This window comes from Cicer arietinum, chromosome 6, assembly GCF_000331145.2.
Source record: "Cicer arietinum cultivar CDC Frontier isolate Library 1 chromosome 6, Cicar.CDCFrontier_v2.0, whole genome shotgun sequence".
NCBI lineage: Eukaryota > Viridiplantae > Streptophyta > Magnoliopsida > Fabales > Fabaceae > Cicer > Cicer arietinum.
The window spans coordinates 6427519-6440923 of NC_021165.2; the positions used below are offsets into that span (position 1 = coordinate 6427519).

The 13405-nt window shown below is 32.2% G+C and overlaps 3 protein-coding genes across 10 annotated transcripts; 1 reads left to right on the top strand and 2 right to left on the bottom strand.

Moving 5' to 3' along the window:
- Positions 1-284: 284 nt before the first annotated feature.
- On the top strand, positions 285-6312 carry LOC101496555 (uncharacterized). 8 transcript variants are annotated; one of them, XR_189960.4, is made up of 9 exons: positions 285-886; positions 1042-1133; positions 1863-2010; positions 2167-2298; positions 2392-2541; positions 2677-4233; positions 4327-4510; positions 4599-4784; positions 5303-6312. XR_189960.4 is itself a non-coding variant. In XM_004503815.4 (9 exons), exons 1-8 carry the CDS (start codon positions 758-760, stop codon positions 4744-4746), a joined length of 2526 nt encoding a protein of 841 aa, XP_004503872.1. In that variant the 5' UTR covers positions 288-757; the 3' UTR covers positions 4747-4784; positions 5303-6312. The 8 variants fall into 8 exon arrangements, 5 of the variants coding, with proteins under 5 accessions (XP_073225936.1, XP_004503872.1, XP_073225933.1 ...); XR_012163469.1 differs by having other exon boundaries at positions 5325-6312; XR_012163470.1 differs by having other exon boundaries at positions 5366-6312.
- On the bottom strand, positions 5421-6284 carry LOC101509531 (MACPF domain-containing protein At4g24290-like). Its single transcript, XM_004503856.1, has 2 exons — positions 6276-6284; positions 5421-6125 (listed from the first exon to the last, which is right to left on the bottom strand). Exons 1-2 carry the CDS (start codon positions 6282-6284, stop codon positions 5421-5423), a joined length of 714 nt encoding a protein of 237 aa, XP_004503913.1.
- Positions 6313-8185: 1873 nt separating the features above from the next.
- Positions 8186-11786, bottom strand: LOC101497636 (MACPF domain-containing protein At4g24290-like). Its single transcript, XM_004503818.4, has 6 exons — positions 11317-11786; positions 10839-11077; positions 10322-10529; positions 9872-10055; positions 9173-9339; positions 8186-9048 (listed from the first exon to the last, which is right to left on the bottom strand). The coding sequence occupies exons 1-6, from the start codon at positions 11569-11571 to the stop codon at positions 8377-8379; spliced, it is 1725 nt and encodes a 574-aa protein (XP_004503875.1). The 5' UTR covers positions 11572-11786; the 3' UTR covers positions 8186-8376.
- Positions 11787-13405: the final 1619 nt, after the last annotated feature.

Sequence of the window (13405 nt, forward strand, 5' to 3'; positions counted from 1 at the left end):
GAAAGCTACATTCATGTTTTATGCCTGATTTCCTCGCAACCACGTTGTTACCTTTAATGCCATATTTTATGAAAGCTCAAAATGCTTCATACCCGCAATTGCAAGTCAATCTGAACAAGCTTCATCCACTCAAAACTTCAGATTTATTTATTAACTAATTAATGTAGACATTCACAAATTAAATTCTCAATAATTCAACTAATAAATACTAAATAATAAAAAAAAAGGAATGTTGAGTGGGTTATTTATAGAACCAATATTTTGTTTATTTTATGTACCATTACTCCCCTAATTATAAAGAATCCTAGTAAAAGTTGAGAGTGAGAGGCATCCATGGAGTTGCGGTTTATCCGGGTCAATTGAATTAAAAAAAAATCTAAAATGTAAACCAAAAATCTTACAAGTTAGTACGATAGTAACTCCTCAAAATATGGCATTTATTAAGGGAAATGATTATATTGACATGATAATTATTAATTATTATTCGTAAGTAACAGTAACACCTCTTGAGTGTTCACACAGCACGCTTTACTAGAGTATATAATTATAATTATTAATAATAAAAAAAAAAGATTAAGAATGGAGAAGATAGATGGGTAACATAAGAGGTGATGTTGACCCAAACGTTCATTGGAATGGAAGAAAAGAAAGAATCCCCGGTGTGTCTTATCTTATGTGTAATGTGACCCACTTCATAGTTCATACCTTAATAATACAAAATTTAATTTAATTTGCGTTCGGAGTATTAGTAATAGTAATGGTTTGTGAAGAAGAATCTCCATCCACGACCACTCAGCTTCTTAATAATAATAATAATAATATTAATATTAATATCTCCTCCTCACCCGAATCCACCTTCCGTCAACTCGATGATGCATTCTTGCAGGTTTTTTTAATTATGTATTTATTTACTTATTCTTGCTATATATTACAGATTGTTTAATTTCCCTTTTCTTCTCACTTATTTGTAGATGATGCCATTTGTTCATTATAACAATATCAATTTTGAATTTTGAATTTTGTTTTCCAATTAACTTACAGAATCAAACGAGAATATGGGTAGGAGAAGTGTTGCATATAAGATTAGATGAGCAACTCATTATATCAGAATTACTTGCTGATGGAGAATTGTTGTAAGTATTTACTTTTTTTTTATTATATAATTATGTTAGCTAGCTTTGCATATATGGGAAGGATTTATTTTTGAAGAACTTGAGTTCAACTTATGTGTGTAGATTTAATATTTTAAGAGTGAGTTTAAAGAATTGATTTTAGAGTGCAAATCAAACAGGCATTAGATTGATACTCATAGCACCCATGTCCACAATTTTTTTTTGGATAATGCATAAAGATCTATGGTCTTGTTATATAGGCAATCATATGTTAAATTATTATTATAATTTAGTATATCAACGAATAGTCATACAAATAGTGTTAATAGGAAACACATCACATGATTTTTTCATGCGGTTAATTTTGATTAGTATATAATTGAAATCGGTAATTTTGTGGATAAAACTTCATTAAAATAGGAAATTTGGAGAGGAACTTATTGCCACTACCTGCATATGCAATATTTGTGAGTAAATGTTCTTATGATATTGCTATAGTTCTATTCCATATAGAATTCCGGAAGATATTGGCATTTGGCAAATTGTAATGTGCTTATGCTATACTTTTACAGTAAGATTCAAATCACTTCCTCATGAAAGAAATTAAAAGGATGGAACTACTTTCTTGTTCTGATTAGAGTTTAAACTAAAAAGGTGTTATAAAAGCTTTTGCATTGGCATTACACACACACACACACACACATACATACATATTGCTTGGAATCTAACTACAATTAAATCGTTTTTTAGGTTTCAAGTGTCAAAAGTTATGTGGAAATTGCTGTTGGAAAAGCATATGGATCTTAGGCACATTAAAGCATACAAAAATCATCCATTTGCTTCTAAGAGGAACAGTGGGATATATAGGCCTTATTCTAATGTTGATTCATTTCTGAAGGTAAACTATTTGATAATACATATCTTTTCCTTTTAACAAATTAACTTGAGGACACAAATTTGTCATTTTATTTGTTTATTTTTTGAACTTCTGAATAGTGTAAAGAAATATAAATAACAGAATATTGAAATAATTCAAGTCTCTTCTAATGTGTAGATCTGTAAGATTTTGGGATTGACTGGGATTGACCTTTTCTCTCCATCAGATGTAGTTGAGAGAAGAAATACTCGAAGAGTTTGTATGTGTATCCGCTCATTCTCGAAAAAATCAAGGTCTATAAATATAAATGTAAGGAAGTTTCATGACATTCCTCATAATCTTTATTCACTTGCCTTTATATTTGGTTATGTAGTTTTTGCTAATGTCAAAATGTGGCAACAGGTTCCAGATTTTGATATTGTTACATGTATGGCAGCCATGCCTAAGGATTTTGTTGGATGCATCCGGAGAAGCATAGAGCTGTCTCAAAACGTCCTCGCAGATTCTTCTGACCATCACTCGCAGAAGTATGAGAGACGAAAATCTAATCGGGTATGTCCTTGATTTCACTAACTAATTAACAATCATTAAATAAATGTGAATAAATTTCCAATGAATAGGCTTCTATGTTAATGTCACATGTGCCTTGTACTTCTACCAAATCATTTTTCTTTGATGCTTCTGTAGGGATACTCAGTTACAAGCTCCAACAGAGACTACGAGCTGTATTCCAATCCAACTAATGATACAGAAATCATACATACAATTCTTCAATTACATGACATACATACTGATGACTTGTATGATTATAAGTCAGATATAAACTACAGAGAAAATGCTTTTGTGTCCGAAGAGTTAGATCAATTGGATATTCAAAATCAACACAGAAATGAAATTTCTAACGATGATTTTGAATTGTTATCTTCAATGGAATCATTGGAATACCATTGCCCTGATAATATAGAGCATGAACATGATTGCAAGCTGACCTGGCCGTCATCTTCTTGTGGAGATCTAAATGTTGGCTTAATTGGTATGACGTCTCATTTAGATACTAGAGTTGAGCAAGTCCAAGAAAGTAGGATCATGGACTTCGATTACTCTGAATATGCTTTGTTAAAAAATAATGCTTCCGTCATCGGGACTCCTACGAATGACAAAACATCAATTGTAGATGCTACATCATATGCAAAAAGTAAAAAAGACACTGGTATAATTGGTGAAGAATATAGTACACCAAATGTACATCAAAGTGCTAGCTCTCACGGTTCAAACCCAACTCCACATCCTACTGAAAGTGGTAGATTTTTGGATGTTTCTGACAGTATAGAGGTTCTGCAAGAAGCTGGCATGAGCTGTTTGACAAGGGAACCACTGAACTTGGGAGATCTATTTGATGCAGAGAACGATGTCTATAACAATGAGTCCTTTAAATTGCACAGTTACAAGAATGATCAGTGGGACGAGATAAGAGAATATGAAGCTCAAGACATAACGGAATGCAAGGAATTGGCATACGGTATCCCTTCCAGTGTAAATACATTTGAGGAAATCGAGCATTCATTATATTCTCCTGATTGTTACTTCTGCAATACTAACTCTTCAGATAGAGCTTTATCTCATAGCAACCGCATTACCTCAACTCTACAGAAAAAGTCTCTAGCATATGAAGACAGGGAGTCTCGAGTTGATTCAAGATGCTCGGATAATGCTAGTTGTAACCGATCCGGGGAGCTTCTGTCCTGTCACTCTTATTATTTGCCTGAGTTTTGTAAATGGGATCAGAAAGGAAAATGTGCTATGACATCAAATAGAGCAAAAGATATCCGAAGTTCCTCATGTGTTTTGGAGGATGATCATAAGGAAACTACACCGTGTAAACAAAAGGATTCTGAAGTCTTGTTGTCCAAGGTTACGTTGTCTTGCATGCCAAACGAGGAAAGTATAGTTAGTGCTGCTGCTGTTAAGTTGGACAGTGATACTGATGGTAAACTAAACAATGGTTGTTTGGATTTTGAATCTAATGCTCAAGGTGACAACACTAATGATTCCTCTGGCAAAGGTGTCACGACTCAAGGCATTGGAGATGGACGTCAGGGAATACTAGACATGATAACCAATAATGTTGTAGCCCATACCTATTGTGATGAAGATGAATGTCATATTAGATGCGGTACAACAAATCAGAGCTCAAAACTTGAATGCAATGATGGTCATCAAACCTGTCATGTGGTGCATATTAAGGCAAGTGTTGAGTTTTTATCCTATATCAGCCATGCTTATCTAAATTCATTTATGTTATGCAAATTGAGTCTGTCTTGCAATTTCTTTATATAGGAAAAAGTAAAACCAGAAGATGAGAGCATGCATTCCTTCGATAATTTAGTTGAAACAGAAGAAGGGTGTGTAGAAATTTCAAAATCAAAACTCCAAAAGAAGCTACTGCTAAGATCAGTCTTGGGTGGTGCCACTGCTGTTGGTTTGTTATTCATGTTTTTGCACCTAAGGTTTGTGTTCCGAGGTTAGACCCATATTTTAGGCTGCCAGATAATGCTGATTTTGTTAGTCCATACTCCATTGATTTGACTTTTTTTGCTTTTGTTTTACAGGAGGGATGGTGGAGAAAAAGTTGGACAACCAAGTAAGAAATATAATCATGAAGACAAAGAAAAGATTCTTAAAAGCTCACCCCAAAAAGTAAAAGGGATGAGTACAACAAAAGGGGTTTATCAAGCTGAAAAGCTCAAGTTAAAGTGATTAGGATTTGGGTCTCTAATATACAGATATTAATAAAGGTAAAATTGAAGTATAAGATTCATATTTTTTATTTATCAATTTAATAACTTTACACTCCGTGTAAACATATTTAATATGGTCATTTAATTACATTGTGTACCATCTTGTCATATTTATCATCTGGGTGGAGATGACAATGGGTATAGGACCCAATAGATACAATAAAGCTACCATGTGATGGGTAATTATCTCAAGGAGTATAACTAGTAATTAACTACAAAATTTAATGGGTACAAATATTACAACTCATATGTTCAAATACCCGATCAACACCTCATTTTCTCTCTAGCTCTCTTTCTATCACTTCACAAATATATCATATCTATCACATTCACATCACCCTCTCTATTTTTATCACTCTCAAGGTGTTGATTAGATTTTAGGTGTACGCTTACCGTGTTTTAGTACCCAGTCCGCATTTTTAAATATAAACCATTCACTCAAACTCAATTTTACAAACTCAAATTTTATCACAAATAACTGCTGTCAAACACTCAGTCGTATACACATGTTGAAGGTGTCAATAAAAACCTACACAGCTTCTGGCGCAAAGCATCACCAAATCCAAAAAACTCTGCAGGCAGTGAGGCACCCAACAAATTTCAAGAGGAGGTCAACAGAGCATTAAAGCACTGTTAGGAAGGGTTGGTCTCAGACTGTGTAACAAATCTGAAGAGTGAATACTTCACAAGAAGATATACTTTCCCATTGTGTACAGAAAGCCTTGCTCCGGAAACAACCCAATACCCTGGAGTGTCTCCTGGCCCTCTGATAATTTCCATTGTGTCTACATATCTTTGAAGCTTAGGTGTATTTAGTGGTGCAGGGAGGGCAATAGAATCTTTAGCAGAACTAATGGTCACATCACCAGGCTTTGGATGATCCCTATGTCCCTCTTTGGAAATAAAAGAAATGATATCCCAAAACTTGCTCCCGGACTTGCCAAGATTGGAGGATTGGTCCCACTCAGGTGGCTTCTGAAGGGTAGCACCAATAATTTTGGAAAAGCGCAGCCGTAAAAGGAGACACTTCTTTTCCACTTGTAACTGAGCTCCTGTGACAATGGAAACACTATCATCCGATTCAACAGGAGCAGTACAAATATATGACAAGCAGTTCCATTTCACTTTCTTATGGAAGTTGCAGCTATACGAGTCACACGACAAATAAACATGTGCGGTGTCTGCAACTGGTACATTGTCTGCAAGTGTTGCATAGCCTCCAAGTGGTAATGACTTGGGTAGAGAAGCCAGATGCTGCAGATGAATGGCCAACCGGTTGCTTCCTCTCCCTTCCAATTGTAATCTAAGGCCAGTTACTGGTCTACTACCTACATCTACCTGCCATCAAGAAAAAAAGGAGCCAATATTAAAAAAATTTATTTTATGAAGTTTAGAATCACATTTCTACCATGTTACTAGTAACTAGTATGTTAGTAGGCTGAATATATTAGTAGTGTGAAATATATATTTAGTTCCCAAAATATTAACATTTTTCATTTATTTTACACATTATAATTTCGGATCAGCATAATGGTATGCTTGTGACCTGGCTTACTATGGATGACGTGAAAAATGTTGTGTTCCATATGAATGGTAATAGCGCTCCGAGCTTTGATGGGTTTGGTGGTCGCTTTTACCATACTAATTGGGATATTATTGGTCAAGATGTTTTCAATTTTGTCCTTCAATTCTTCAAAACAAGTTGGATGATGCTTAATCTTAACTCTGATGTTGTTGTGCTCATCCCTAAAATTCCTGAAGCGGAGCGAATTGACCAATACCGTCCTTTAGCCGTAGCTAATTTTCAATTCAAAATTATTACTAAGGTTCTTGCTGACCATCTTTCTGTGGTGAAATTTTCTGATACCAAGAAGATTTTTGATACAATTGATTGGAACTTTCTGATAAATGTTATGTGCGCCTTTGGTTTTAATGAAACTTTTTGTGGGTGGACCAATACTATTCTTAACTCAACTAAGCTATCTATTTCTATTAATGGTAAAACAATGGGTTTTGCTTTATTTATTTATGGATATTACTTTATGGCATATTTGAGAGTTGGATTTTTGGAGGAAAATGGAGGTTTAAGACTTACTTTTCATTTCTAAATTAAAGAACTATATTGCTCCTTGAACTGAGTGAGGCGCTGACGCGTTGTCATTATTGTCCGTGAATGTATCAAAATTAAAAATGCATATGTAAATATCTCTTTTATTAAAAATTTATGGACTAAATTGAGTCACAAAAAACACATTCAGAGACTAAACTAACTAACTAAAGACATGTTTGAGTACCAAGATGACTAACTAAAAGACATAAAATTTAGGTATATTTTTGCAATTTGATAGATCCACATACTGCTATGATAGCACCTCATATATTTAGGGACCAAAATATTTGTTTACCCTTAAAAGAAATTATAAAATATTTTTAAAATTGATTAAAAAGATAATTGAAATATATGATCATATATCATGTGATTGTTTCCATTTTTTTAAAAAAGTTATCAAATAGAAAACCAATATAGACTTATTCCTCTAAAATCTTCTCCTGTTAAACCCTCCAAAGCCCTAACTCCCATACATATCCATAAGAGCGCTTGTTACTAAGTTGGTCCTTTGTTGTGAAGATGATTTCGACACTTAGAGATGATATGAAGTGAGTTTTTTAAATAGTGGTGATGCATATTATTAACCCCAAATTAAGAAATGAATGAAGGAAAATCAAGATAAATGATATAATTGAATTGCAACATAACACAAAGTTCATACCTAATAGACCTTCAAAAATAATAATAATATTACACCATAGTCCAGCAGTAAAAATAAAAGCAGATAAATAAGACGGAAACAAAACCTTAAATGTGATATATCTCATCCTAGAAGGAGCAATTTGAATATGCAAGAATATTGGTTGCAAGTTGCGACATAGCAAATTTAATTTGAATTTATTAATCATAAAATAAAATAAAAAAGGGAATTCCATTTCAAGCGGTGGTAGAAGAGAACCAATATGTTAATGTTGTGAGAGTTGAAGAAAGGAATTGGAAGATTCGAGAAACAATACGGAACAATATTTGTCTCTCGAATAACCCAAATTGGCCCATTTTTTAAGTTCAACGACAATTGCAAAAACGGAACATAGTACTCTTTTTCTATTGATTTTTGTTTCTCAAGTGTCAGGTATCCTTAAGTATTACCCAATTTTATATATAAAAAAATCGTTTAGATTTTAAAAGACTTACAATATTTTATTAAGATTTGTAATTTTGTTTACATATTAAAAGAATTGATTTTGTGTCAACAGCAAAATCACATCTAAAATGTATTTGTACCTACAATTTTACAATTTTATTTTTAGAGTAAAATTATTCACACATAAATCACTTATTTCAAACATAAGTTTTAAACAAATTATCAATACTATAATCACTTCATTCAAAATCATGTTTCACATTTACTAAACTAATTAATTAATTAACTAAGGCTAACGGGTATCAAATAAAAATGAATACAACTTTTGGCGCATAGCATCACAAATCCACCAACAACAAACATGAAAAGGATTTCAACTGAGCATTACAGCAATACTATGAAGCTTCATTTTCACACTGCATAATAACAAAGTTCAATAGTGAATACTTAACAAGGAGATATATTTTCCCATTCTGAACATAAAGCCTTGCTCCGGACACAACCCAATATCCCGGAGTATCTTCCGGTCCTCTCATCATTTCCGTTATGTCCACGTACCTTTGAAGCTTAGGTGTATTCACAGGTGCAGGAAGTGCAGCAGAATATGTAGTAGAACCGATGGTAACATCGCCCGGCTTCGGACGACCCCTCTGTCCCTCTTTTGGAACAAAAGCTAAGACGCCCCTAGACATGCTCTTGAACTGGCCAATATTGCAGGATTGATCCCACTCAGGTGGCTTCTGAAGTGTAGCACCAATAACTTTGGAGAAGCGCAGCCGTAAAAGAAGACACTTCTTTTCAACTTGTAACTGAGCTCCTGTGACAATGGAAAGACTATCATCTGATTCAACCGGTGCAGTACAAATATACGAAAAGCAGCTCCATTTCACTTTCTTATGGAAACTGCAGCTATACGAGTCACAAGACAAATAGGCATTTGCATTGTCTGCGAGCGGTAAGGATTTGGGTAGAGAAGTCAGATGCTGCAGATGAATGGCTAACCGGTTGCTTCTTCGCCCTTCCAATTGTAATCTCAGCCCAATTACTGGTCTATTACCAACATCTACCTGCCATCAATGATCAAAAACATTAATAGCAACAAAAGTGGTCATTTGGAGACTCGTAGTCTACTAGCACGTTGAAAGAACGGCTCGCAATATACGCATTAAAAATGCAAGATTGAAAACTTACTGGATATGTATTTATGTAAAGCTTTGGACCAAAGATATTAAATCGTAGCCACGTGTTCATTTGATGTTTCCAGTAAGAACCGAGACGCATCTCACTGAGTATAGGAGCCCATTGTCTTGGTAGCTGAAACTCGAAAAATTGATGGAGGTCTTCAATTGGAGGTTTGTCTGTTTCAGTAATCACAGTTTGTAAGCAGGTTCAGGTAAATCAGTTTCAGAGAGAGATTATTCTATATGCCTATGAGATATTTAGTGGTTTAACCAATCTACCATTTTATAAGCTTTATAACAGAAGAGCACAATTCAGTGTTTTCTTCCAGTGTGCTTGCTAGACAAGAAAAAGTGATAAATTGTGTTCCCTTTGCAATTTGAATAATCATTTATTTATTTATTTATTTGTATATATACCAATTTTCTTGACATAATCCACTACATTTAATAGTTCACTTTCTTATAATCAAATGCACACATTTACTTTTCTGTCACATACTTGCTGCAACAAAACAAATCAAATATTCCTTTTTAACCGTCTCTTGCTTATTTGCCATTTTCAAAGTTTAATGTGACATTAACTATTATTTTGTAAATAATATCTTTAACTATTTATTAATAAGTGGAATAAGATAAAAAATAGTTAAGAGGATTGCAGGAAAAAGACAAATAATTCCATAAAAACAACTTATTACTTAGTATTACTTACAACGAAGGTAGAGATTTATAGCATGGGTCACAAATCCACTTCCACGGATACCCAACAAAAGGGATGTCAGAGGGAGAAGATGCATCGATATGATGTCAGGTTCTGAATCAATAGTATCCAACCATTCACTATGATACATTTTTTTACTGCTTCCACCCCTCCTTCTATGTATCATAAAAACATTCTGCAATCGCAATGGAATATTTTTTTTAATGGAATGATTGATGCAACCAAGAAATTTAAAAAGCTATTTTTTTGTGTGTGGTGCCTTTTACATTGCACAACATGGACAAATGCAGCACAAATATTTAACAGTGCATAACAGAACAAGCATTTCTTCATTATATTGGACATCAAATGTTGCTACAACTATTGCCTTAGAATTAAACCAATATATATAAGTTTTCATTAAAAACATTGAAAGGTCATAAGAAAGATATGGTCCATTACCTTCTTTTTGTTACTTAAGTCTTCAGAAGCTGAGAGATGATTGTCTGCAGAATCCTTGAACTTCATGCTAGCTGTTTCCTTCAAAAGTTTTTGGATACTAGCTGGATCATTGATATCTGATGTATCTTCATGTTGTCTAACATATAACACATCCTTCCCTCCCATGCTCACCCCGACTATAACATGAGTTCCAAAATGTTCTATGAACCTTGTGCGAATCAATAGAAATAAAGTCAAATTGTTTTCATACAAGTCATTTACTGTTTTTATAAACTATCTACTACGAGCTAATGAAAATAGCTTATGGACATGTCATAATTAGTTTCCATAAGTTTTTTGAAACCTTCTTATGTCAGTAGATAAACTTTAATAAGTCAATTCATATAGACCTAAGTGTGCAAGAGAAACTCATGATTATTTCTAACCTTGGTGGATATAATATAGAACATATATCTAGTGTATGTGATTAAGTAAAGTGTTAAAAATGAACACATCCAATTCCATGGTGTAATCTAACCTTGCCAAGGCCTCAGGGTCCCATGATGATGGCACAGCTTCTTTGACATGATCATTGAGTTTACCATGATACCTTTCTAATTCAACAGCATACCGTTTGATGAACCAACCATCATACGCAAGAGACTTAATAGAACCCAATTCTTTGATACATCGACCAGATAATCCAAATGAAGCACAAAAATGACCAGATGCAGTATCTCCTACAAGATGCATTTCATGGTTGAAATGTTCCAACATCTAAAACAACACATAAAAAAATAGTCTTAAAAGTTTTAAATTGAAGTACTTAACAAATCATAAGTAACATAATATGATGTTTGAGTTTATAACAAGTTAGTTCAGCGTAAGAGTTTGAACTTATAACCTCAATGACAAAGTTTAAATCTCTGCAGGAACAATTGTCAAATGATATAATGATACTTTAATAAATAACAATATTGAGTTTAATTTGGATAAAATAAGAAAAGATATAGTACCTGGTGCAAGGTGAGAACATCCGAATGGATTCTAATAGATTCACCTCTGACACATTTGATAGAGTTTGGAACATCTGGAATTGAAACTCCTCCAGGAATCTCCAAATGTCGGTAGTTTTGTTGATTAGCATTGATGAAGATCAAGGGTGGAGCAGTTTTACAATTGTGAAAGTTGATATCTAATGTTATGTCAAAACCTAATCCAATTGAGTTTATTGCTTTCTGGGCTGCTTCAAAACGTGAAGAAACTGCCATTTCTTTATTTCACAATTAATTGAAGCTCTACTCAAGTATCATACTTAATTATGATTAAGCCAAGTTTTAAGCAAAGGAAAAAGAGTTAATTAATTTGTGTTGCTGAATAAGAAAGATTTAGGAAAGTAGAAAGCAATGAGGAACAGAACTGAACAAGGTGTTGTTGACTTCGGTCTTGACTTGGGTTGTGGTCGACAACTGTTACAATCTTTAAAAGTGAAACTCGCACTTACTTTATTTATTGACTCACTAAAACTCTAAATTAATCATTCAAATATCAAAATTACTAAATTTGATTCATTATTATAAGATGATTGTTAGTTGACAGTTAATTTTCTGAAGGTTGATATGGTGTTAATGTGTCATTCTCTTATTGTTACATGCATAATTAATTTGATAAAGATTAAAATGATTGTAATTATTTATAAAAAAAACAAATAACAATAAAAATACAATTTATTGTTGCTTTGGTCAATGATGCTTACTATTAAAATAGTTATAAAAAAATGCAATTTACTTTTGAAATAGTTTCTCCTAAATATAATATGTGAGTTTCGTGTTGAATTCAAATAACATCTAATATGCATCATAACTTATATTCATTCAACCTATTTTTATTTTGTAATACATCTTGAATCTATTTCATTGATATACAATCAAACTCGATTGGATTTAATTGGAATTTAAACAAATACAACCGGCCATCGTTTGAAATATTAGTACATACATGCTTTTCAATAAAATAATTGAAATAAAAAAAAATTAAAAACAAAATCAAGATAAATATAGTAATGCATGTTCAAAATTATATAGAATTTAAATTTTGTTATTCAAGGGAAACACTAACACAACATATCTTTTCTCGATCCAGTAGATGTATGTTTGAACACTCTTGGTTGATGATAACATTCAAAATTATATTCTCTTCAATTTTTTTATAAGTCACTCAGATTAAAATTAATTTGATCGACAAAAATTAATGTATTTTGATTCATATCTGACTCATAATATGAATCAGATACATCAATTTTTGTTGACTAAATTTTTACTAAACTGTTTCTTATAAAAATGATCGGAGAAAGTAATTAATACCAACCTCATTAATTATTAATTATTGAACACAATTAATTATGATTTTAAATCATCTAACTACAAGTGTTCAAATATACATTCATTACTATATAAATTGTATTTAAAATATTATTTTTTCCGTTCTCTATAACTAGTGACATTTGATAATGAAAAATGTATAAAAATAATAATAATATCATTTTTACTAAATTATTTTTGTTAAATATTAATTATTATCAATATCATAAATACATAATAAAATATATTGTATTAGAAATGATGCAAGTAATATTAATTAAATATTACAATTAAAAAATATTATTCTTTTAGAACAATTTATTTCTTTTAAATAAGTCATCTATTGTGGACAAAAGAAACATATAGTTTTCAAGATGTTTAAATAAAACATAATATTCAATAATTCTCATTGTTATTCAAATACACATTTGAAAATAATAGTTAATATTAATGAAAGTTGATTTAATTGATAAAGAGTTATTTATATTTTATTTTAGATGAAATAATTAATTGTGTTGTTAAGTTTATGATTAATATTTTGCAATATTTTATTATATTTATTAATCATTAATCTAATAAAATTAATCATTAATTTAAACAACGTTACCCATATGATTTGTTCTCGAATTTTAATACGAAATTTGTTGTTAGCACTAGCAGCCGCCCTCCCCTCTGGAATTTTGACTTTATGTAGACACAGTACCCCGTTTACCGTTGCATACATTCTTGCATTGCAATTGCAATT

What these genes read in the sequence shown, in the direction of transcription:
- LOC101496555 (XM_004503815.4), top strand. Translation starts at nt 758, where the DNA reads ATGGTTTGTGAAGAAGAATCTCCATCCACGACCACTCAGCTTCTTAAT. An exon ending in TCGATGATGCATTCTTGCAG is followed by an intron (nt 887 to 1,041) that starts GTTTTTTTAATT and finishes ATTAACTTACAG; the next exon opens with AATCAAACGAGAATATGGGT. An exon ending in GTCATGTGGTGCATATTAAG is followed by an intron (nt 4,234 to 4,326) that starts GCAAGTGTTGAG and finishes TTCTTTATATAG; the next exon opens with GAAAAAGTAAAACCAGAAGA.
- LOC101497636 (XM_004503818.4), bottom strand. Translation starts at nt 11,571, where the DNA reads ATGGCAGTTTCTTCACGTTTTGAAGCAGCCCAGAAAGCAATAAACTCA. An exon ending in ACTTAAGTAACAAAAAGAAG is followed by an intron (nt 10,056 to 10,321) that starts GTAATGGACCAT and finishes TTGCGATTGCAG; the next exon opens with AATGTTTTTATGATACATAG. An exon ending in TATAAATCTCTACCTTCGTT is followed by an intron (nt 9,340 to 9,871) that starts GTAAGTAATACT and finishes TTACTGAAACAG; the next exon opens with ACAAACCTCCAATTGAAGAC.